At 47.3% G+C, this 25,936-nt stretch overlaps 1 protein-coding gene across 3 annotated transcripts in view; it reads left to right on the forward strand.

Moving 5' to 3' along the window:
• LOC147112202 (F-box/WD repeat-containing protein 7-like) overlaps nucleotides 1–25,936 on the forward strand; it is a 270,212-nt gene that overhangs the window by 192,706 nt on the left and 51,570 nt on the right. For all 3 annotated transcript variants that reach the window (XM_085999857.1, XM_085999855.1, XM_085999856.1), the window contains one exon: nucleotides 3,526–3,608. In XM_085999857.1, coding sequence (XP_085855983.1) covers nucleotides 3,526–3,608 — 83 coding nt within the window. The remainder of the gene's footprint in view (nucleotides 1–3,525; nucleotides 3,609–25,936) is intronic.

The raw sequence follows: 25,936 nt of genomic DNA on the forward strand, positions 1-25,936 counted from the left end.
GTCCCTAAAGGCCCCTTTACCACAAGATTATTGATTAGCCCTTTCTCATTACACAGTACCAGATCCAGAATAGCCTGTTCCCTGGTTGGTTCCTCCACATACTGATCCAGGAAACCATCTTGCATGCATTCCAAGAATTCGTCCTCCACACCATTAGTGGTAATTTGATTTGCCCAGTCAATATGTAGATTAAAGTCTGCACTTCTTGCTTTGATCTATGCATGTCGGTGCTATAAATACTTGGCATATCTGAGTAGAATCGATTTTGGCGCGTTTATGGATTAAGTAACACCATGACATTGCATCTGTTGGGATGGGTGTGTTAGTTGTTTTAAAAATCTACGCCAGTGTGGAGCTGCCAGGTTTGTCATGGGATCTAATCTAAAGTGACATGACTAATCCCTACCTTTTTTGATTGAGATGTTAAACCAAAGTCCTGTCTGACTTTTTTTTGATGGTTCAGGTAGTTGTTCTTGATGGGAATTGTTTGAGAAAGAGGGCAAATTTCAGTGAGTGGAAAAGGGACCTGGCCAGGTGGATTGGAAACAAAGATTGGCAGGTAAAGTGGTAAATGAGCAATGTGAGGCCTTCAAGGAGGAGATTTTTTTTTTAAATGTTTTATTTGTTCCTGGGATGTGGGCTAGGCCAGCATTTATTGCCCATCCCTAGTTGCCCTTGAGAAGGTGGTGGTGAGCTGCTTTCTTGAACCGCTGCAGTCCGTGTGGTGAAGGTGCTCCCACAGCGCTGTTAGGGAGGGAGTGCCAGGATTTTGGCCCAGCGACAATGAAGGATCGGCGATATACTTCTAAGTCAGGATGCTGAGTTGACTTGGTGGGGAACTTGTAGGTGGTGATGTTTCCATGCGCCTGCTGCCCTTGTCCTTCTAGGTGGAAGAGGTCGCGGGTTTGGGAGGTGCTGCTGAAGAAGCCTTGGTGAGTTGCTGCAGTGCATCTTGTAGATGGTACACACTGCAGCCACGGTACGCCGGTGGTGGAGGGAGTGAATGTTTAAGGCGATGGATGGGGGGCCAATCAAGCGGGCTGCTTTGTCCTGGATGGTGGCGAGCTTCTTGAGTGTTGGAGCTGCACTCATCCAGGCAAGTGGAGAGTATTCCCTCACACTCCTGACTTGTGCCTTGTAGATAGTGGAAAGGCTTTGGGGAGTCAGGAGGTGAGACACTCGCCGCAGAATACCCAGCCTCTGACCTGCTCTTGTTGCCACAGTATTTATGTTGCTGGTCCAGTTAAGTTTCTGGTCAATGGTGACCCCCAGGATGTTGATGGTGGGGGATTCGGCTATGGTAATGCCGTTGAATGTCAAGGGCCGATGGTTAGACTCTTCCTTGTTGGAGATAGTCATTGCCTGGCACTTCTGTGGCGCGATTACTGATCAAGATAAAAAATCACGGGATTGGGGGTAATATACTGGCATGGGTGGAAGATTGGCTATCTAACAGAAAACAAAGAGTTGGGATAAATGGTTCGTTCTCGGGCTGGCAATCAGTAACCAGTGGTGTTTCGCAGGGGTCAGTGCTGGGACCCCAACTCTTTACAATTGATAATAACGATTTGGAGGAAGGGACCGAGTGCAACATATCCAAGTTTGCCGACAATACAAAGATGGGGGGAAAGCAGTGAGTGAGGAGGACATAAAAAAACCTGCAAAAGGATATAGACAGGCTAAGTGAGTGGGCAGAGATTTGGCAGATGCGATATAATGTTGGAAAGTGTGAGGTTATGCACTTTGGCAGAAAAAATCAAAGAGCAAGTTATTATCTAAATGGAGAGAAACTGCAAAGTGCTACAGTACAAAGGGATCTGGGGGTCCTGGTGCATGAAACACAGAAGGTTAGTATGCAGGTACAGCAGGTGATCAGGAAGGCCAATGGAATCTTGGCTTTTATTGCAAGGGGGATGGAGTATAAAAACAGAGAAGTCTTGCTGCAGTTATACAGGGTATTGGTGAGGCCACACCTGGAATACTGCGTGCAGTTTTGGTTTCCATATTTAAGAAAAGATATACTTGCTCTCGAGGCGATTCAGAGAAGGTTCACTCGGTTGATTCCAGAGATGAGGGGGTTGATGTATGAGGAAAGGTTGAGTAGGTTGGGACTCTACTCATTGGAGTTCAGAAGAATGAGAGGCGATCTTATCGAAACATATAAGATTGTGAGGGGGCTTGATCGGGTGGATGCGGTGAGGATGTTTCCACTGATGGGTGAGATTAGAACTAGGGGGCATAATCTTAGAATAAGGGGCTGCCCTTTCAAAACTGAGATGAGGAGAAACTTCTTCACTCAGAGGGTAGTAAATCTATGGAATTTGCTACCACAGAGAGCTGTGGAAGCTGCGACATTAAATACATTTAAAATGGAGATAGACAGTTTCCTAGCAGATAAGGGAATTAGGGGTTACGGGGAGAGGGCAGGGAAGTGGACGTGAGTCTAGATTCAGATCAGCCATGATCCTATTGAATGGCGGAGCAGGCCCGAGGGGCCGTATGGCCTACTACTCCTCCTATTTCTTATGTTTTTATGCCACTTGTCAGCCCAAGCCTGAACGTCGCCCAGGCCTTGTTGCATGCGGGCATGGACTGCTTCATGATCTGAGGAGTTGTGAATGGCACTGAACACTGCAGTCATCAGCGAACATCCCCACTTCTGACCTTATGTTGGAGGGTAGGTCATTGATGTAGCAGCTCAAGATGGTTGGGCCTAGGACACTGCCCTGGGGAACTCCTGCACATTAAATATAAGCAAATCTTTGTTTCAGGGGAATGGTATCAAACGGTATTTTTAGCTTTTAGAATTCGTGGAGGATTTATTATATTGATTAAAAACAGAAAATGCACCAAGGTGAATGTTTTGGGTGTGGGACCTTCAAGAGCTGTGATATGAGAAGGTGAGCAGACTGCTCAATTTGAGTGAGACATCATGTTTCTGCCCTGATGTCCCAACAAACAGTTTGTAAATACAACCAATGAACCCTTCTAGTGTTTCCGCTGAAATACTCACCAGGCAGTTTGCTGAGGAGTTGTGAAATGGGCTGCAAGTCTTTAAATAACCCACTGAGCAGGCTGGAGGTATCTATAACCCACTGAATGAGCTGCAGGTGACGCGTAGTTTCACCGGTCTCGAATCTGCTCCTCTTTCTAGATCCTGGAGGTTGAATATACAAGAGGATGAGCCTGAGTATCTACACGTCTGCTCGCTGGGTTCTGCTCCTGGTCACTATTTCCTTTCTGTCTTGTTTTGCACCATAAAATTACTGAGTGGTTATTGTTTAAAACAATTAACAGTCTGGATGGATTGTTATTAGTAGTTATCTGTCTGTAACCATCGGGAGGGATTAACTCTGAGTCCTGTCTGTGTTTATTTGATTGTTTGCCCTTTGCAGGATAGTTTGTAGCCAGCCAGAGTCCTATTAATATCCCATTTCCTGTTGTTTTTCCTCTGATGCTGACTGTTGGACCCAGCAGACCAGGGTTCATTACCTCTCAATATGACATTCTCTTTCCTCTTCACAGATGAAGCGAAAGTCAGAGAATGGCCTTGATGTGCGAGCGCTGTCACCGGGAAAGAAACTGTGCAAAGGGTCGGAATACTCCAGGTACTGACACACAAGGCAGCTGCAGGAATGACCAAGTAGTCTCAACAACTAAAACCCACTGACCGGGCCACCCTCGTGCTTTAACTTGGGACCTGTCTGCTTTGATGTTCTCTCTGGCTTACTATAATGGACACTAAATGAACAGATTGGTTCGAAAATCCCTCTGATGTCCAAAAGCCTGCGTTTCCTGTAAGATAGTTCACTCTCCCAAAATTTCAGCAATGTCTGATTTCAGATCATATCTGAAACCCTCTTCTACATCAATAAAGTTAATGCATCAGAACAAAATCCTCGGAGAATAGAATCTCCAATAATTATGAATTTGTGCATTTAATATTAATAGGGCAGTGTGCATTCTACATATCAGTGTAGCTTTCCAGTGTTGTTAAAAGGCTTACTTAATGTTTTAATACTTGCATTTATGTATTGCCAATGTTTATGTATATCAATATCTCACCGCATTTCACACAATGAATTACTTTTGAAAAGCAGTGACGTTTCTGCAGGCGAAATATATACAAGTGTACGCCATTAACCCAGCAACCTTCCTGTACCATGGGGCTTCTGTGCAATGCACCTTGGTTCTTGGAAGATTATTTTAAAACAAGCAACCCAAGTTTGGAAGAGCAGAATCTGCTTGTACTGCTGGGCAATTTTCGCAGTTCACATAGTGTGCACATTTACCCAGCCAACCGATCTGTTTGACTGAAAATCCAGCTTTCTCAGATCACAAGTTCTCCATCATTTCCACACCAGTGAGGACTCGGTTGCTAATTGAAAAGAACGCAGGAACTGGGGGAAGATGAGAAATCTATTTACGCAGTGAGTTGTGATGATCTGGAATGCACTGCCTAAAAGGGTGGAGGAAGCAGATTCTATAGAAACTTTTGAAAGAAAATTGGATGTGTACTTGACTAGGAAACGTTTTTAGGGCGATGTGGAAGGAGTAGGGGAGTGGAACTAATTGGATAGCTCTTTCAAAGAGCCGGCACGATGGGTCGAATGGCCTTGTGTGCTTTGATTCTGTTACCCAGCACAGACACGATGGGTCGAATGGCCTTGTGTGCTTTGATTCTGTTACCCAGCACAGACACGGTGGGTCGAATGGCCCTGTGTGCTTTGATTCTGTTACCCAGCACCGACACGGTGGGTCGAATGGCCTTGTGTGCTTTGATTCTGTTACCCAGCACCGACACGGTGGGTCGAATGGCCTTGTGTGCTTTGATTTTGTTACCCAGCACCGACACGGTGGGTCGAATGGCCTTGTGTGCTTTGATTCTGTTACCCAGCACCGACACGATGGGTCGAATGGCCTTGTGTGCTTTGATTCTGTTACCCAGCACCGACACGGTGGGTCGAATGGCCTTGTGTGCTTTGATTCTGTTACCCAGCACCGACACGGTGGGTCGAATGGCCTTGTGTGCTTTGATTCTGTTACCCAGCACCGACACGATGGGTCGAATGGCCTTGTGTGCTTTGATTCTGTTACCCAGCACCGACACGATGGGTCGAATGGCCTTGTGTGCTTTGATTCTGTTACGCAGCACCGACACGATGGGTCGAATGGCCTTGTGTGCTTTGATTCTGTTACCCAGCACCGACACGATGGGTCGAATGGCCTTGTGTGCTTTGATTCTGTTACCCAGCACCGACACGATGGGTCGAATGGCCTTGTGTGCTTTGATTCTGTTACCCAGCACCGACACGATGGGTCGAATGGCCTTGTGTGCTTTGATTCTGTTACCCAGCACCGACACGATGGGTCGAATGGCCTTGTGTGCTTTGATTCTGTTACCCAGCACCGACACGGTGGGTCGAATGGCCTTGTGTGCTTTGATTCTGTTACCCAGCACCGACACGATGGGTCGAATGGCCTTGTGTGCTTTGATTCTGTTACCCAGCACCGACACGATGGGTCGAATGGCCTTGTGTGCTTTGATTCTGTTACCCAGCACCGACACGATGGGTCGAATGGCCTTGTGTGCTTTGATTCTGTTACCCAGCACCGACACGATGGGTCGAATGGCCTTGTGTGCTTTGATTCTGTTACCCAGCACCGACACGGTGGGTCGAATGGCCTTGTGTGCTTTGATTCTGTTACCCAGCACCGACACGGTGGGTCGAATGGCCTTGCGTGCTTTGATTCTGTTACCCAGCACCGACACGGTGGGTCGAATGGCCTTGTGTGCTTTGATTCTGTTACCCAGCACCGACACGGTGGGTCGAATGGCCTTGTGTGCTTTGATTCTGTTACCCAGCACCGACACGGTGGGTCGAATGGCCTTGTGTGCTTTGATTCTGTTACCCAGCACCGACACGGTGGGTCGAATGGCCTTGTGTGCTTTGATTCTGTTACCCAGCACCGACACGGTGGGTCGAATGGCCTTGTGTGCTTTGATTCTGTTACCCAGCACCGACACGATGGGTCGAATGGCCTTGTGTGCTTTGATTCTGTTACCCAGCACCGACACGGTGGGTCGAATGGCCTTGTGTGCTTTGATTCTGTTACCCAGCACCGACACGGTGGGTCGAATGGCCTTGTGTGCTTTGATTCTGTTACCCAGCACCGACACGGTGGGTCGAATGGCCTTGTGTGCTTTGATTCTGTTACCCAGCACCGACACGATGGGTCGAATGGCCTCCTTCTGTGCCGTAAATTTCTAATTTCTATTAAACTTGCAGAATGGGTACATAATTGGCAAATGAAATTCCACACAGGTAAATGTGAGGTATTACATTTTGGTAAGAAAAATAGGGAGGTCACATATCACTTGGAAAACAAGAATCTAGATGGGGAAGAGGAACAAAGGGATCTCGGAGCACAAGTCACAAAGTATCGACACAGGTTAGCAAGGCCATAAAAAAAAGCAAACCAAGCACTAGGGTTTATTTCTAGAGGGATAGAATTGTAAAGTAGGGAAGTTATGCTAAACCTGTATCGAACCTTGTGTTTTCACAAAGGAGGACACAAATAACCTCCCAGAAATGTCGGGGAACATAGGGTCTAATGAGAGGGAGGAACTGAAAGAAATCAGTATTTGTAGGGAAATGGTGTTCGGGAAATTGACGGCATTGAAGGCCGATAAATCCCCAGGGCCTGATAATCTACATCCTAGGTACTTAAGGAAGTGGCCCTAGAAATAGTAGATGCATTGCTGGTCATCTTCCAACATTCTATAGACTCTGGAACGGTTCCCATGGATTGGAGGGTAGCTAATGTTACCCCACTATTTAAAAAAGGTGGTAGAGAGAAAACGGAGAATTATAGACCGGTAAGCCTGACATCGGTCGTGGGGAAAATGCTAGAGTCCATTATAAAAGATGTAATAGCAGAGCACTTTGAAAACACTGAAAGGATCGGACAAAGTCAACATGGATTTACAAAAGGTAAATCGTGCTTGACGAATCTACTGGAATTTTTTGAGGATGTAACTGGTAGAATAGATAAGGGAGAACCAGTGAATGTGTATTTGGACTTTCAGAAGGCTTTCGATAATGTCCCACATAAGAGATTAGCATGCAAAGTTAAAGCACATGGGATTGGGGGTAAGGTATTGACTTGGATAGAGAACTGGTTGGCAGACAGAAAGCAAAGAGTTGGAATAAATGGGTCGTTTTCCGAGTGGCAGGCAGTGACTAGTGGGGTACCGCAGGGATCGGTCTGAGGACCCCAGCATATTAATGATCTGGACGAGGGAACTAGATGTAATATCTCCAAGTTTGCAGACGACACAAAGCTGGGTGGGCGTGTGTGCTGTGAGGAGGATGCCGAGAAACTCCAGTATGATTTGGACAGGTTGGGTGATTGGGCAGATGCAGTATAATGTGGATAAATGCGAGGTTATCCACTTTGGTGGCAAAAACAGGAAGACAGATTATTATCTTAACGGCAATAGATTGGGAAAAGGGGAAGTGCAAAGAGACCTGGGTGTCATTGTTTACCAGTCACTGAAGGTAAGTATGCAGGTGCAGCAGGCGGTTAAGAAGGCAAACGGTATGTTGCCCTTCATAGCGAGAGGATTCGAATACAGGAGCAAGGCTGTCTCGCTGCAGTTGTACAGGGCCTTGGTGAGACCACACCTTGAGTATTGTGTGCAGTTTTGGTCGCCTTAACTGAGGAAGGATGTTCTTGCCATGGAGGGAGTGCAGCGAAGATTCACCAGACTGATACCTGGGATGGCAGGAATGATATATGAAGAGAGATTGGGTCGATTAGGCTTATATTCACTAGAGTTTAGAAGAATGAGAGGCGATCTCATTGAAACTTATAAAATTCTAACAGGACTAGACAGACTAGATGCAGGAAGGATGTTCCCGATGGCGGGGGAGTCCAGAACCAGGGGTCACAGTCTAAGGATAAGGGGGTAAGCTATTTAGGACTGAGATGAGGAGGAATTTCTTCACCCAGAGAGTGGTGAACCTGTGGAATTCTCTATCACAGAAGGCAGTTGAGGCCAATTCATTAAATATATTCAAGAAGGAATTGGATATATTTCTTAAGGCTAAAGGGATCAAGGGATATGGGGAGAAAGCAGGGACAGGGTACTGAATTTGGATGATCAGCCATGATCTCATTGATGCGCTATCAATTCTAATAAAAGGCTGGGCAGAGTTCAGAACAACAGGCTTTTATTAACTACTGAATTGCACTTCAGACAGATCAGGACTATGCCTCTAGTGGACGACCGAATGCCAGGAGCTGCCATGCGGCCGCTCTTATACTCGGTAGCCCAGGGGCGGAGTCAGCTGAGGCATAGTCAGGCACAACAGTGAAACAAGAGTGAACGACAACAACAACAGTGAACTACAGTGGTTTACCACACTCATTAAATGGCGGAGCAGGCTCGAGGGGCCGAATGGCCTACTCCTGCTCCTATCTTCTTTGTAACACCACCGTCTACCATCCTCCAGTCTGAAAAACAATCATTTACCACAACTCGTTGTTTTCTGTCCTTAAGTCAATTCCTTATCCAAGCTGACATTGACCATCCTATTCCAAGAGCCTCAATTTTGTTAACCAGCCTTTTATGTGGTACTTTGTCAAATGCCTTCTTAAAATCCATGTAGACAACATCCATTGCATTCCCTTCATCAATCCTCTCTGTTACTTCATCAAAAAATTCAATTAGATTAGTCAAACACGATCTGCCTTTTACAAATCCGTGCTGGCTCTCCTTAATTCACTTAAACCTTTCCAAGTGCCTGTTTATTTTTTTCCTGATTATTGTTTCTAAAACCTTACCCACCACTGATGTTAAACTGTAGTTACTAGGATTGTCCTTACACCCTTTCTTGAACAAGGGTGTCACATTTGCCACTTTAGGGGGCATAGTTTCAGGATAAGGGGTCAGCCATTTAGGACTGAGATGCGGAGGAATTTCCTCACTCAGGGTTGTTAATCTTTGGAATTCTCTACCCTTTTGGACACTAAGGGAATCGGGATATGGGGAAAGGCAGGAAAGTGGAGTTGAGGTTGAAGATCAGCCATGATCTTACTGAACGGCGGAGCTGGCTCAAGGGGCCGTATGGCTGACTCCTGCTCCTATTTCTTATGTTCTTGAAATAGAGAATCATACAACAAGGCTTTGTCCATATTATTCATGCAGGATAACTGTTACCACAATAGCTCCAGTATCGGGGTAGGGTAGCATAGTGGCTGGAGTGGAGCTAGTTTACAGAACAAACGGGAAATTGTTCAATCTCCGTTGCCTCCAGTCCAGATCCAAGGTCGTCCCATCCTCTGTCATCGAATTACAGTATGCAGACGACGCTTGCGTCTGCGCTCACTCGGAGGTCGAACTCCACACTATCGTCAACACCTTCACCAAAACGTACGAGAGCATGGGCCTTACACTAAACATCCATAAGACAAAGGTCCTCTACCAACCTGCCCCCGCCACACAGTACTGCCCCCCAATTATCAAAATCCACGACAAGGCCTTGAACAACGTGTACCGCTTTCCACAAGGGCAGACGTCAGGAGCCTACTGTCAACAAGGGCAGACGTCGACGATGAAGTCCAACGCCGCCTTCAATGTGCCAGTGCAGCCTTCGGTCGCCTGAGGAAGAGTGTGTTTGAAGACCAGGACCTCAAACCCGGCACTAAGCTCATGGTCTACAGAGCAGCAGTGATACCCACCCTGCTGTATGCCTCAGACATGGACCATGTACAGCAGGCACCTCAAAGCACTGGAGAGGTACCACCAACACTGCCTTCGCAAGATCCTGCAAATCCATTGGCAGGATAGGCGCACCAACGTCAGTGTTCTCGCTCAGGCCAACATCCCCAGCATCAAAGCTTTGACCGCGCTCGATCAGCTCCGATGGACGGGTCACATTGTCCGCATGCCCGATACGAGACTCCCAAAACAAGCGCTCTACTCGGAGCTCCGACACGGCAAGAGAGCCCCAGGTGGGCAGAGGAAACGCTTCAAGGACACCCTCAAAGTCTCCTTGAAAAAGTGCAACATCCCCACAGACACCTGGGAATCCCTGGCCCAAGACCGCACAAAGTGGAGGAGAAGCATCCGGGAAGGCGCCGAACACCTCGAGTCTCTTCGCCGGGAGCAAGCGCAAACAGCGCAAGGAGCGCACGTCAACACAAGCACCCCACCCACCCGCCCCTTCAACCACCATCTGCCCCACCTGTGACAGAGACTGTAGGTCCCGCATTGGACTCATCAGTCACCTGAGAACTCATTTTTAATGTGGAAGCAAGTCATCCTCGGTTCCGAGGGACTGCCTAAGAGAGAGAGAGCGAGGTTAGGTTACCGGACTGGTGATCCAGAGATTTGGACTAATGATCGGAGACACAAGTTCAAATCCCACCATGGCGGCTGGGCAATTTAAATTCAGCTAATTAATCATGATTACCACAACCAGATTGTCATAAAAATGCATTTGTTTCGCTAATAGGGAAGGAATATTTGCTTTAGGGAAGGAAATCTGTTGTCCTTGCCTGTTCTGGCCTATATGTGACTCCAGACCCCAGCAATGGCCCAGCAATCCACTCAGTTGTCACCACCACCTTCTCGAGGGCAGTTAGAGACCCACCTATCTCCGCTTTGAAATTACACAACATAAAATAAGCACTACTGGCGCGAATTCATGAACTCATTTCTCTTATCTGGAAGGAGGAGAGCATGCCAGGGGATCTCAGAGACGCCGTAATTGTGACCATCTTCAAGAAAGGTGACAAGCCCGATTGCGGTAATTACAGAGGAGTTTCCCTGCTATCTGCCACAGGGAAAGTCATTGCAAGAATCCTCCTCAATCGCCTTCTCCCAGTGGCCGAAGAGCTCCTCCCAGAGTCGCAATGCGGATTCCGCCCACTAAGGGGCACAATGGACATGATCTTCACCGCACGTCAATTACAAGAGAAATGCAGGGAACAGCGCCAACCACTGTACATGGCCTTCTTTGATCTCACAAAGGCCTTCGACACTGTCAACCGTGAGGGATTATGGAGTGTCCTCCTCAAAAGTTTGTCACTATCCGCTGCCTGCTTCACGACGACATGCAAGCCGTGATCCTGACCAATGGTTCCACCACAGACCCAATTCACGTACAAACCGGGGTCAAGCAAGGCTGTGTCATCGCACCAATGCTCTTCTCAATCTTCCTTGCTGCAATGCTCCATCTCACCCTCAGTAAGCTCCCCACTGGAGTGGAGCTAATTTACAGAAAAAACGGGAAACTGTTCAACCTCCGTCGCCTCCAGTCCAGATCCAAGGTCGTCCCATCCTCTCGTTGAATTACAGTATGCAGACGATGCTTGCGTCTGCGCTGACTCGGATGTCGAACTCCAAACCATCGTAAACACCTTCACCGAAGCATACGAGAGCATAGGCCTTACACTAAACATCTGTAAGACAAAGGTCCTCTACCAACCTGCCCCCGCCACACAGTGCTGCCCTCGATTATCAAAATCCACGACAAGGCCTTGGACAACGTGGACCACTTTCTATACCTCGGGAGCCTACTGTCAACAAGGGCAGACGTTGACGACGAAGTCCAACACCGCCTTCAGTGTGCCAGTGCAGCCTTCGGTCGCCTGAGGAAGAGTGTGTTTGAAGACCAGGACCTCAAACCCGGCACTAAGCTCATGGTCGACAGGGCAGCAGTGATACCTGCCCTGCTGTATGCCTCAGAGACATGGACCATGTACAGCAGGCACCTCAAAGCACTGGAGAGGTACCATCAACGCTGCCTCCGCAAGATCCTGCAAATCCATTGGCAGGATAGGCGCACCGACGTCTGTGTTCTTGCTCAGGCCAACATCCCCAACATCGAAGCTATGACCACGCTCAATCAGCTCCGATGGACGGGTCACATTGTCCGCATGCCCGATACGAGACTCCCAAAACAAGCGCTCTACTCGGAGCTCCGGCACGGCAAGAGAGCCCCAGGTGGGCAGAGGAAACGCTTCAAGGACACCCTCAAAGCCTCCTTGAAAAAGTGTAACATCTGATTGAATTTTTCGAGGGGGTGACTAGGGGGTGGATGAGGGAAATGCTGTGGATGTGGTTTACATGGACTTCAGTAAAGCTTTTGACAAAGTTCCGCATAGGAGACTGGTCAAGAAGGTAAGAGCCCATGGGATCCAGGGTGCCTTGGCGCGTTGGATCCTAAACTGGCTGAGTGGCAGGAGGCAGAGGGTGATGGTCGAAGGTTGCTTTTGTGACTGGAAGCCTGTGTCCAGTGGGGTACCTCAGGGATCGGTGCTGGGTCCCTTGTTGTTTGTGATCTACATAAATGATTTGGATGAGAATGTAAAAGGTATGATCAGTAAGTTTGCAGATGACACGAAAATTGGTGTGGTGGTAAATTGCGAGGAGGAAAGCCTCAGGCTACAGGACGATATAAACGGGTTGGTCAGATGGGCGGAAAAGTGGCAAATGGAATTTAACCCTGAAAAGTGCGAGGTGATGCATTTTGGACGGACAAATAAGGCAAGGGAATACACAATGAGTGGTAGGACCCTAGGAAGTACAGAGGGTCAGAGGGACCTTGGTGTACATGTACATAGATCCCTGAAGGCAGCGGAACAGGTAGATAAGGTGGTTAAAAAGGCATATGGGATACTTGCCTTCATTAGCCGAGGCATAGAATATAAGAGCAGGGAGGTTATGATGGAGCTGTACAAAACGCTGGTGAGGCCACAGCTGGAGTACTGTGTGCAGTTCTGGTCGCCTCACTATAGGAAGGATGTGATTGCTTTGGAGAGGGTGCAGAGAAGATTCACCAGGATGTTACCTGGGATGGAGCGCCTCAGCTATGAAGAAAGACTAAACAGGCTGGGGTTGTTTTCCTTGGAGCAAAGAAGGCTGAGGGGGGACCTGATTGAGGTGTACAAAATGATGAGGGGCATAGATAGGGTAGACAAAGAGGAACTTTTCCCCTTAGTAGGGGGGTCAATAACAAGGGGGCATAGATTCAGGGTAAGGGGCAGGAGATTTAGAGGGGATTTGAGGAGGAACTTTTTCACCCAGAGGGTGGTTGGAATGTGGAACTCAATGCCTAAAAGGGTGGTAGAGGCAGGAACCCTCACAACATTCAAGAAGCATTTGGATGAGCACTTGAAATGCCATTGCATACAAGGCTATGGACCAAATGCTGGAAAATGGGATTAGACTGGACAGGGATGGATGGGCGGCGCAGACACGATGGGCCGAAGGGCCTCTTTCTGTGCTGTAAAACTCTATGACTCTATGACTATGACTCCCCACCGACACCTGGGAATCCCTGGCCCAAGACCGCACAAAGTGGAGGAGAAGCATCCGGGAAGGCGCCGAACACCTCGAGTCTCTTCACCGGGAGCAAGCGGAAGCCAAGCCAAGCGCAAGGAGCGCACGTCAACCCAAGCACCCCACCCCTTCAACCACCCTCTGCCCCACCTGTGACAGAGACTATAGGTCCCGCATTGGACTCATCAGTCACCTGCGAGCTCATTTTTAATGTGGAAGCAAGTCATCCTCGGTTCCGAGGGACTACCTAAGAAGAGGAAGAAGAAGAATGGCCTAGCAATCCACTCAGTTGTCACCACCACCTTCTCGAGAGCAGTTAGGGACCCATCTATCTCCGCTTTGAAAAAACGCAACAATTCAGCATTCACAGCCCTTTGTAGGAGAGAATTCCAAAGATTCACAACCCTCTGAGTGAAGAAATTCCTCCTCATCTCGGTCTTAAATAGCTTTATCCTGAGACTATGCCCCCTAGTTTTGGACTCTCCAGCCAGGGGAAATAACCTCTTGGCATCTTCCCTGCCAATCATAGAATAGTTAAAGCGCAGAAGGAGGCCATTCGGCCCGTTGCGTCCGTGCCGGCTCTCTGCAAGAGCACTTCAGCTAGTCCCACTCCCCCGCCCTTTCTCTGTAGCCCTGCAAATTTTTTTCTTTCAGGTACTTATACAATTCCCCTTTGAAAGCCACGATTGAATCTGCCTCCACCACCCTTTCAGGCAGTGCATTCCAGATCATAACCGGTCGCAGCGTAAAAATGTTTTTCCTGATGTTGCCTTTGGACCTTCTGCCAAATTGCCTTAAATCTGTGTCCTCTGGTTCCACCAATGGGAACAGTTTCTCTCTATCTACTCTGTCTAGACCCCTCATGATTTTGAACACCTCTACCAAACCTCCTCTCAACCTTCTCTGCTCCAAGGAGAACAACTCCAGTTTCTGCAGTCTATCCACATAACTGAAGTCCCTCATCCCTGGAACCATTCTTGTAAATCTTTTCTGCACCCTCTCAAAAGCCTTCACATCCTCCTTAAAGTGCGGTGCCCAGAATTGGACACAATACTCCAGTTGAGGCCGAACCAGTGTTTTTTAAAGGTTCATTATAACTTGCTTTTGTACTCTATGCCTCTATTTATGAAACCCAGGAACCCGTATGCTTTTTTAACCGCTTTCTCAACCTGTCCTGTCACCTTCAACGATTTGTGCACATATACCCCCAGGTCTCTCTCTTCCTGCACCCCCTTTAGGATTGTACCCTTTAATTATTGCCTCTCCTTGTTCTTCCTACCAAAATGCATCACTTCACACTTTGCTGCGTTAAACTTCATCTGCCGGGTGTCCGCCCATTCCACCAGCCTGTCCATGTCCTCTTGAAGTCGATCCCTATCCTCCTCACTGTTCACTATATTTCCAAGTTTTGTGTCATCTGCAAATTTTAAAATAGTGCCCTGTACACCTCAGTCCAAGTCATTAATATATAGCAAGAAAAGCAGTGGTCCTAGAACTGATCCCTGGGAAACACGTCTGTATACCTTCCTCCAGTCTGAGAAACAACCGTTCACCACTACTCTCTGTTTCCTGTCACTTAGCCAATTTTGTATCCATGCTGCCACTGTCCCTTTTATTCCATGGGTTTCAACTTTGCTGGCAAGCCTATTATGTAGCACTTTATCAAATGTCTTTTGGAAGTCCATGTACACCACATCACCCACATTGCCCTCATCAATCCTCTGTGTTACCTCATCAAAAAATTCAGTCAAGTTAGTTAAACACGATTTGCGTTTAACAAATACGTGCTGGCTTCCCTTAATTAATCCACACGTTAGTTTTGTCCCGGATTATCGTTTCTAAAAGCTTCCCCACCACTGAGGTTAAACTGACTGGCCTGTAGTCGCTGGGTTTATCCTTGCATCCATTTTTGAACAATGGTGTAACATTGACAATTCTACAGTCCTCTGGCACCACCCCTGTATCCAGCTGGCCAGCACCTCCACAATTTCCACCTTTACTTCCCTCAGCATCCTGGGATGCATCCCATCCGGTCCTGGTGACTTATCTACTTTAAGTACAGCCAGCCTCTCTAGTACCTCCCTGTTATCAATTTTTATCCCATCCAGTATCTCAACTACCTCCTCTTTCACTATGACTTTGGCAGCATCATCTTCCTTGGTAAAGACAGATACAAAGTACTCATTTAGCATCTCAGCCATACCCTCTGTCTCCATGCGTAGGTCTCCTTTTTGGTCCCTAATCGGCCCCACCCTGCCTCTTACTACCCATTTACTATTTATATGCCTATAGAAGACTTTAGGATTCCTTTTTATGTTAGCTATCAGTCTATTCTCATGGGTGAAGTTTTAGAAACTATAATCAAGGAAAAAAATCAACGGGCACTTGGAGAGGTTTAAGCTAATTAAGGAGAGCCAACACGGATTTATAAAATAATTGCAAAATACTGCGGATGCTGGAAATCTGAAATAACAACAGAAAATGCTGGAAACACTCAGCAGGCCAGGCAGCATCCATGGAGAGAGAAACAGAGTTAACGTTTCAGGTCTGGGACCCTTCATCAGAACTGGGAAAAGCTGGAGATGTGACAGATATTAAGCAGGTGCAGAGACAGGGGGGCGTTAGGAGGGGAGGAAGAAATAGAAAGAATATCCTGTACTTTTGTAAGAGGCAGGAAAGATAAAATATTGCAAATGGGAATGGCAAAAATGATACTGCATGAAAAATGGGGGCAGGGATAATTATCTGCAATTGTTGAACTCAATGTTGAGCCCGGAAGGCTGTAAAGTGCCCAATCGAAAGATGAGCTGCTGTTCCTCGAGCTTACGTTGAGCTTCGTTGGAACAATGCAATAGCCCGAGAGAGATCTAATGCATCCAGTTCTGGTCACCACACTTTAGGAAGGGTTGTGAAGGCCCTTGAGAGGGTGCAGAGGAGATTTACCAGAATGGTTCCGGGGATGGGGGATCTTAGCTACAAGGACAGGTTGGAGAAGTTGGATTTGTTTTCATTAGAGCAAAGGAGGTTGAGGGGTGATTTGATAGAGGTGTACAAGATTATGACGGGTTTGGATAGGCTAGACGGGGAAAGGCTGTTCCCACTAGTTGATGGAACAAGGACTAGGGGACACAGATTTAAGGTTTTGGGCAAGAGATACAGGGGGGATGTGAGGAAAAACTTTTTTACACAGCGAATGGTGAGGACCTGGAACTCGCTGTCGACGGAAGTGGTGGAAGCGGAGACACTTGATGTTTTCAAGGGGAGACTGGATAGGCACGTGAGGGAAATAAACTTGCAGGGCTACGGGGATAGAGCGGGGGAATGGGACTGACTGGATCGCTCTACAGAGAGCCGGCACGGACTCGATGGGCCAAATGGCCTCCTTCTGTGCCGTTATGACTCTGACTGTCTCTTTGCCCCTCTTATTTCCTTTTTCACTTCCCCTCTGAACTTTCTGTATTCAGCCTGCTTCTCACTTGTATTCTCAACCTGACATCTGTCATATGCCCCTTTTTTCTGCTTTATCTTACTCTTTATCTCTTTCATCATCCAGGGAGTTCTGGCTTTGGTTGCACTACCTTTCCCCCACGTGGGATGTACCTCGACTGTACCCGAATCATCTCTTTAAAGGCAGCCCATTGTTCGATTACAGTTTTTCTTGCCAATCTTTGGTTCCAATTTACCCGGGCCAGATCCGTTCTTAACCCACTGAAATTGGCTCTCCTCCAGTTAAGTATTTTGACTATAAATTGCTCTTTGTCCTTTTCCATAACTAATCTAAACCTGATGATACTATGATCACTGTTCCCTAAATGTTCGCCTACTGAAACTTGATCCCGCTGTCCCACCTTATTCCCCAGAATCAGATCCAGCAATGCCATTTCCTTGTTGGGCCGGAAACATACTGATCAAGAAAGTTCTCCTGAATACATTTTAGAAATTCTTCCCCCCTCCCTGTCCTATACACTGTCACAGTCTATATTCGGATAATTGAAGTCCCCCATTATCACTACTCTATAGTTCTTGCACCTCTCTGTAATTTCCCTGCAAATTTGTTCCTCTATATCCTTCGCACTAGTAGGTAGCCTTTAGAATACACCTAGTAGTGTAATGGCACCTCTATTAATAGTTTCTTAACTCTAACCAAATAGATTCTGTCCTTGACCCCTGCAGGACATCCTCTCTCTCCAGCACTGTAATATTCTCCTTAATCAATACTGCCACCCCACCTCCTTTCTTTCCTTCCTTCCCTATCTTTCCCGAACACCTTATACCCAGAAATGTTTAGTACCCAACCCTGCCCTTTTTTGGGCCAGGTCTCTCTCATCGCCATGACATCATATTCCCATGTGGCTATTTACACCTGCAGCTCACCAACCTTATTTACCATGCTTCATGCGTTTACATACATGCACTGTAAACCTATCTTAGAGTTCTTGTATTTTCTCTTAGTCTGACCTCACCTTATACCATACTATCTCTTGCTCTAGTGCTATCTGAATCTGCCACTCTATTGTGCACCATGTTTCTCCTTTCTAATGCTACACCCTGGCGCCCATCCCTCTGCCAAATTAGTTTAAACCCCCTCCAACAGCGCTAGGACCACCCCGGCCAGGATATTGGTCCAGGCTCTGTTGAGGTGCAACCCGTCCGGCTTGTACAAAGAACTGGTTGGCAGACAGAAAGCAAAGAGTTGGAATAAACGGCTCTTTTTCCGAGTGGCAGGCAGTGACTAGTGGGGTACCGCAGGGATCGGTCCTAGGACCCCAGCTATTCACAATATATATTAATGATCTGGACGAGGGAATTGGATGTAATATCTCCAAATTTGCAGACGACACAAAGCTGGGTGGGAGGGTATGCTGTGAGGAGGATGCCGAGAAACTCCAGGATGATTTGGACAGGTTGGGTGATTGGGCAGAAGCATGGCAGATGCAATATAACGTGGATAAATGCGAGGTTATCCACTTTGGTGTCAAAAACAGGAAGGCAGATTATTATCTGAATGGCAATAGATTGGGAGAAGGGGAAGTGCAACGAGACCTGGGTGTCCTTGTGCACCAGTCGCTGAAGGTAAGCATGCAGGTGCAGCAGGCGGTTAAGAAGGCAAGTGGTATGTTGGCCTTCGTAGCGAGAGGGTTTGAGTACAGGAACAAGGATGTCTTGCTGCAGTTGTACAGGGCCTTGGTGAGACCACACCTTGAGTAATGTGTGCAGTTTTGGTCGCCTTATCTGAGGAAGGATGTTCTTGCCATGGAAGGAGTGCAGCAAAGATTCACCAGGCTGATACCTGGGATGGCAGGAATGACGTATGAGGAGAGATTGGGTCGATTGGGCTTGTACTTGCTGGAGTTTAGAAGAATGAGAGGGGATCTCATCGAAACTTATAAAATTCCAACAGGACTAGACAGACTGGATGCTGGAAGGATGTTCCCGATGGTCGGGAAGTCCAGAACCAGGGGTCACAGTCTAAGGATAAAGGGTAAGCCATTTAGGACAGAGATGAGGAATTTCTTCACCCAGAGAGTGGTGAACCTGTGGAATTCTCTACCAAAGAAGGCAGTGGAGGCCAATTCATTAAATATATTCAAGAAGGAGTTGGATATATTTCTTAAGGCTAAAGGGATCAAGGGATATGGGGAGAAGGCAGGGACAGGGTACTGAATTTGGATGATCAGCCATGATCGCATTGAATGGCGGAGCAGGCTCGAGGGGCCGAATGGCCTGCTCCTGCTCCTATCTTCTATGTTTCTGTGTACAGGTCCAACCTCCCCCAGAACCGGTCCCAATGTCCCAGGAATCTAAAGTGCTCTCTTCTGCACCATCTCTCCAGCCACACATTCATCTGTTCTATCCTCCTATTGCTGTACTCACTAGCACGTGACACCGGGAGTAATCCGGAGATTACTACCTTTGAGGTCCTGCTTTTTAATCTCTTTCCTAGCACCCTAAAACCTGCCTGCAGGACCTCATCCCTCTTTCTACCTATGTCGTTGATACCGATATGGACCATGAGCTCTGGCTGTTCACCCTCCCCCCTCAATGTTCTGCAGCCGCTCAGTGACATCCTTGACCCTGACACCAGGGAGGCAACATACCATCCTGGAGTCACGTCTGAGGCTGCAGAAACGCCTTTCTGTTCCCCGAACTATTGAATCCCCTACCACTATTGCTTTCCTGATCATCATCCTCCTCCTCTTCTTCCCCCGGTGTACAGCTGAGCCACCCATGGGGCCGTGGACTTGCCTCCGGCTGCACTCCCCAGAGGAACCATCGCCCTCACCAGTATTGAATACTGGTTGGAGATGCTCTCGGGACTCCTGCATTACCTGCCTGGTCCTCCTCTTCTGTCTGACCATCACCCATTCCCTCTCTGCCTGCACACTCTTAAGCTGCAGAGTGACCACCTCCTGAAACGAGCTATCCATGTAGCTCTCAGCCTCACGGATGCACCGCAGTGATAACATAAGAACATAAGAAATAGGAGCAGGAGTAGGCCAATCGGCCCCTCGAGCCTGCTCCGCCATTCAATAAGATCATGGCTGATCTGATCCTGACCGCCAATCTACTATCACAGAACCATCTCCTGAATCTAACAGAATTAGACACACGAAATAGGAGCAGGATCAGGCTACACGGCCCCTGGGCCCGCTCCGCTACCCACAGGGCCATGACCGATCCGAACCTAGACTCATGTCCAAATTCCTGCCCGCTCCCCGTAACCCTTAATTCCCTTTACTTCTAGGAAACTGTCTATTTCTGTTTTAAATTTATGTAATGATGTAGCTTCTACAGCTTTTTGGGGCAGCATATTCCATGGACCTACCACCCTCTGAGTGAAGTAGTTCCTCCTCATCTCAGTTTTGAAAGAGCAGCCCCTTATTCTAAGACTATGCCCCCTAGTTCTAGTTTCACCCATCATCGGGAACATCCTCCCCGCATCCACCCGATCCAACCCCTTCACAACCTTATATGTTTCAATAAGATCGCCCCTCATTCTTCTGAACTCCAATGAGTAGAGTCCCAATCTACTCAACCTCTCCTCATATGTCCATCCCCTCATCCCCGGGATTAACCGAGTGAACCTTCTTTGTACTGACTCGAGAGCAAGTATGTCCTTTCTTAAGTATGGACACCAAAACTGTACGCAGTATTCCAGGTGCGGTCTCACCAATACCTTGTACAACTGAAGCAATACCTCCCTATTTTTATATTCTATCCCCCTAGCAATGAAAGCCAACATTCCATTGGCCTTCTTAATCACTTGCTGCACCTGCATACTAACCTTTTGAGTTTCGTGCACCAGGACCCCCAGATCCCTTTGTACTTCAGTACTTTCCAGTTTCTTGCCATTAAGATAATAACTTGCTCTACGATGCCAGCTACTGTTCAAGCTCCGAAACCCAGAGCTGGAACTCCTCCAGCCGACGACACTTCCTGCACGTGGTTGTCCAGGACATTGGAAGCGTCCTGGATTTCCCACATGGCACAAGATGTGCATTCCACGGGACTGAGGTGCCCTGCCATGCCTCTATTTAATAGACTATTAACTAACTTAGCAGAAATATACTTAGAACTTAAAAAAAACATCACCACCTACTCACCAATCAGCTCCTTCCCTTGTGCTGATGTCACTTTAGGTTTTTTATTCTGACGTCACTCTTTCAAATTCTGCCTGTTGAGTTGCTCCCACTCGGGTCTGCTGCCTCTGCTCTTGGGCCTCCCCTGCCGTGCTCTTTATCTTGCTCTTGCTCCTGCTAAGGACCCGCTCAGGTCCCCCCCAGAATCTTGTATGTTTCAATGAGATCCCCTCTCATTCTTCTAAACTCCAGATTATAGGCCTAATCTACTCAACCTCTCCTCATCGGACAACCCGATCATAGAATCATAGAACTTTACAGCACAGGAGGCCATTCGGCCCATTGTGTCCGTGCCGGCCGACAAAGAGCTCTCCAGCCTAATCCCACTTTCCAGCTCTTGGTCCGTAGCCCTGTGGGTTCCGGCACTTCAAGCGTATATCCAAGTACTTTTTAAATGTGATGAGGGTTTCTGCCTCGACCACCCTTTCAGGCAGTGAGTTCCAGACCCCCACCACCCTCTGGGTGAAAACATTATCCTCAAATCCCCTCTAATCCTTCTATCAATGACGTTCAATCTATGCCCCCTGGTTATTGACCCTACTGCTAAGGGAAACAGGTCCTTCCTATCCACTCGATCTAGGCCCCTCATAATTTTATACACCTCAATTAAATCTCCCCTCAGCCGCCTCTGTTCCAAAGAAAACAACCCCAGCCTATCCAATCTTTCCTCATAGCTAAAATTCCCCAGCCCAGGCAACATCCTTGTAAATCTCCTCCGCACCCTCTCTAGTGCAATCACATCCTTCCTGTAATGTGGTGACCAGAACTGCACGCAGTACTCTAGCTACAGTCTAATTAGTGTTTTATACAGTTCGAGCATAACTTCCCTGCTCTTGTATTCTTGCCTCGGTTAATAAAGGCAAGCATTCCGTATGCCTTCTTAACCACCCTATCTACCTGTCCTGCTACCTTCAGGGATCTGTGGACATGCACTCCAAGGTCCCTCTGTTCCTCTACACTTCTCGGTGTCCTACCATTTAATGTGTTTTCCCTTGCCTTGTTAGCCCTCCCCAAATGCATTACCTCACACTTCTCCGGATTGAATTCCATTTGCCACTGTTCTGCCCACCTGACCAATTTATTGATAGCTTCCTGCAGTCTGCAGCTTTCTTCATTATCAACCACACGGCCAATTTTTGTATCATCTACAAACTTCTTAGTCATACTTCCTTCATTCAAGTCTAGATCATTGATATATACCACAAAAAGCCAAGGACCCAGTACTGAGCCCTGCGGAACCCCACTGGAAACAGCCTTCCAGTCACAAAAACACCCAGGAATCAATCTAGTGAACCCTTGTTGCACTGCCTCTAAGGCAAGTATATCCTTCCTCAGATAAGGAGACCAAAACTGTGCACAGTACGCCAAGTGTGGTCTCGCCAAGGCCCTGTACAATTGTAGCAAGACCTGAAATAAAAACAGAAAATGCAGGAAATACTCAGCAGGTCAGGCAGCATCTGTGGAGAGAGAAACAGAGTTAATGTTTCAGGTCGATGACCCTTCGTCAGAACTGGAAAAAGCTGGAGATCGATCAGGTTTTTAAGCAAGTAAAAGGGGGGAAGGGAGTAAAGAAGAAAAGGGAAGGCCTGTGATAGGATGGAAGGCAGGAGAGATTGAGACATTGGGACAAAAGATGGCTCTAGACGAAGTGTAAATGGCACTGGCAGAATGAAGGACAGCTGCCAGGTGGGGGAAAAAAATAATAAATAAAATAAATGGAAAAAATAGAATAGGGGCAGAGATTATGATCTGAAATTGTTGAACTTGATGTTGAGTCCAGAAGGCTGTAAAGTGCCGAATCGAAATATGAGGTGCTGTTCCTCGAGCTTCTTTCGATTCGGCACTTTACAACCTTCTGGACTCAACATCAAGTTCAACAATTTTAGACCATAACCTCGGCCCCTATTCCCTGCACCCCCGCCCCCCCCCCCCCCATTTTATTTATTTATTCCACCTGGCAGCTGTCTTTCATTCTGCCAGTGCCATTTACACTTCATCTAGAGCCATCTTTTGTCTCTTAACTTGTCCCATTACCATCTCCTTTTGCCTTGCACCATCTCTTAATCTCTCTCAATCTCTCCTGCCTTCCAGCCTATCACAGACCTTCCCTTGTGTTCTTTCCTCCCCCCCCCCCCGCCTCTTTCCCTGCCCCTGCACTTGCTTAAAAACCTGTTCCATCTCCAGCTTTTTCCAGTTCTGACGAAGGGTCATCGACCTGAAACGTTAACTCTGTTTCTCTCTCCACAGATGCTGCCTGACCTGCTGAGTATTTCCAGCATTTTCTGTTTTTATTTCAGATTTCCAGCATCCGCAGTATTTTGCTTTTGTAGCAAGACCTGCTTTCTCTTGTATTCCAACCCCCTTGCAATAAAGGCCAACATGCAATTTACCTTCCCAATTGCTTGATGTATCTGCATGCTAACTTTGTTTCCTGTATGAGCACACCTAAATTTCTCCTGAACACCCACATTTAATAATTTCTCACCATTTGAAAATTATTCTGTTTTTCTATTCTTCCTACCAAAGTGAATAGCCTCACATTTCTTCACACTATACTCCATCTGCCACCTTATTGCCCACTCACTTAACCTATCTTATACCCCTTTGCAGGCTCTTTGTGTTCTCCTCATTGCTTACTTTCCCACCTAGCTTTGTATCATCAGCAAACTTGGATACATTACATTCTGTCCCTTCATCTAGATCATTAATATAGATTGTGAATAGCTGAGGCCCCAACACTGATCCTTGCAGCACCCCACTAGTTACAGCCTGCCATCCTGAAAATGACCCGTTTATCCCGACACTCTGTTTTCTGTCTGTTAACCAATCCGCTATCCATGCTAATATATTACACCCAACCCCATAGAAGATAGGAGCAGGAGTTGGCCATTCGGCCCCTCGAGCCTGCTCCACCATTCAATGCGATCATGGCTGATCATCCAAATTCAGTACCCTGTCCCTGCCTTCTCCCCATATTCCTTGATCCCTTTAGCCTTAAGAAATATATCCAACTCCTTCTTGAATATATTTAATGAATTGGCCTCTACTGCCTTCTGTGGTAGAGAATTCCACAGGTTCACCACTCTCTGGGTGAAGAAATTCCTCCTCATTTCTGTCCTAAGTAGCTTACCCCTTATCCTTAGACTGTGACCCCTGGTTCTGGACTCCCCGACCATCGGGAACATCCTTCCTGCATCTAGTCTGTCCAGTCCTGCCAGAATTTTATAAGTTTCGATGAGATCCCCTCTCATTCTTCTAAACTCCAGCGAGTATAAGCCCAATCGACCCAATCTCTCCTCATACGTCATTCCTGCCATCCCAGGTATCAGCCTGGTGAATCTTCGCTGAACCATCTCCATGGCAATAACATCCTTCCTCAGTTAAGGCGACCAAAACTGCACACAATACTCAAGATGTGGTCTCACCAAGGCCCTGTACAACTGCAGCAAGATATCCTTGTTCCTGTACTCAAACCCTCTCGTTACGAAGGCCAACATACCATTTGCCTTCGTAACCGCCTGCTGCACCTGCATGCTTACTTTCAGCGACTGGTGCACAAGGACACCCAGGTCTCGTTGCACTTCCCCTTCTCCCGATCTATTGCCATTCAGATAATAATCTGCCTTCCTGTTTTTGACACCAAATTGGATAACCTCGCATTTAGCCACGTTATATTGCATCTGCCATGCTTCTGCCCAATCACCCAACCTGTCCAAATCATAAGAACATAAGAAGTAGGAGCAGGAGTAGGCCATACGGCCCCTCGGGCCTGCTCCGCCATTCAATAGGATCATGGCTGATCCGAACTTAGACTCACGTCCACTTCTCTGCCCTCTCCCCGTAACCCCTTATTCCCTTGTCAGCTAGGAAACTGTCTATCTCCGTTTAAAATTTATTTATTGTCGCAGCTTCCACAGCTCTCTGAGGTAGCAAATTCCATAGATTTACTACCCTCTGAGTGAAGAAGTTTCTCCTCATCTCAGTTTTGAAAGGGCAGCCCCTTATTCTAAGATTATGCCCCTAGTTCTAGTCTCACCCATCAGTGGAAACATCCTCACCGCATCCACCCGATCAAGCCCCCTCACAATCTTATATGTTTCGATAAGATCGCCTCTCATTCTTCTGAATTCCAATGAGTAGAGGCCCAACCTACTCAACCTTTCCTCATAGGTCAACCCCCTCATCTCCGGAATCAACCGAGTGAACTTTCTCTGAACTGCCTCGAGAGCAAGTATATCTTTTCTTAAATATGGAAACCAAAACTGTACACAGTATTCCAGGTGTGGCCTCACCAGTACCCTGTATAACTGAAGCAAGACTTCCCTGTTTTTATACTCCATCCCCCTTGCAATAAAAGCCAAGATTCCATTGGCCTTCCTGATCACCTGCTGTACCTGCATACTAACCTTCTGTGTTTCATGCACCAGGACTCCCAGATCCCTTTGTACTGTAGCACTTTGCAGTTTCTCTCCATTTAGATAATAACTTGCTCTTTGATTTTTTCTGCCAAAGTGCATAACCTCACACTTTCCAACATTATATTCCATCTGCCAAGTCTCTGCCCACTCACTTAGCCTGTCTATGTCCTTTTGCAGGTTTTTTATGTCCTCCTCACTCACTGCTTTCCCTCCCATCTTTGTATCGTCGGCAAACTTGGATACATTGCACTCGGTCCCTTCCTCCAAATCGTTAATATAAGTTGTAAAGAGTTGGGGTCCCAGCACTGACCCCTGCGGAACACCACTAGTTACTGATTGCCAACCCGAGAATGAACCATTTATCCCAACTCTGTTTTCTGTTAGATAGCCAATCTTCCACCCATGCCAGTATATTGCCCCCAATCCTGTGATTTTTTATCTTGTGCAGTAATCTTTTGTGTGGCACCTTGTCAAATGCCTTTTGGAAGTCCAAATACACCACATCCACTGGTTCCCCTTTATCC

The sequence above is a fragment of the Somniosus microcephalus genome, chromosome 10 (genome assembly GCF_052327205.1).
Source record: "Somniosus microcephalus isolate GS21.2 chromosome 10, FLI_Smic_1.0, whole genome shotgun sequence".
Taxonomy (NCBI): Eukaryota; Metazoa; Chordata; class Chondrichthyes; order Squaliformes; family Somniosidae; genus Somniosus; species Somniosus microcephalus.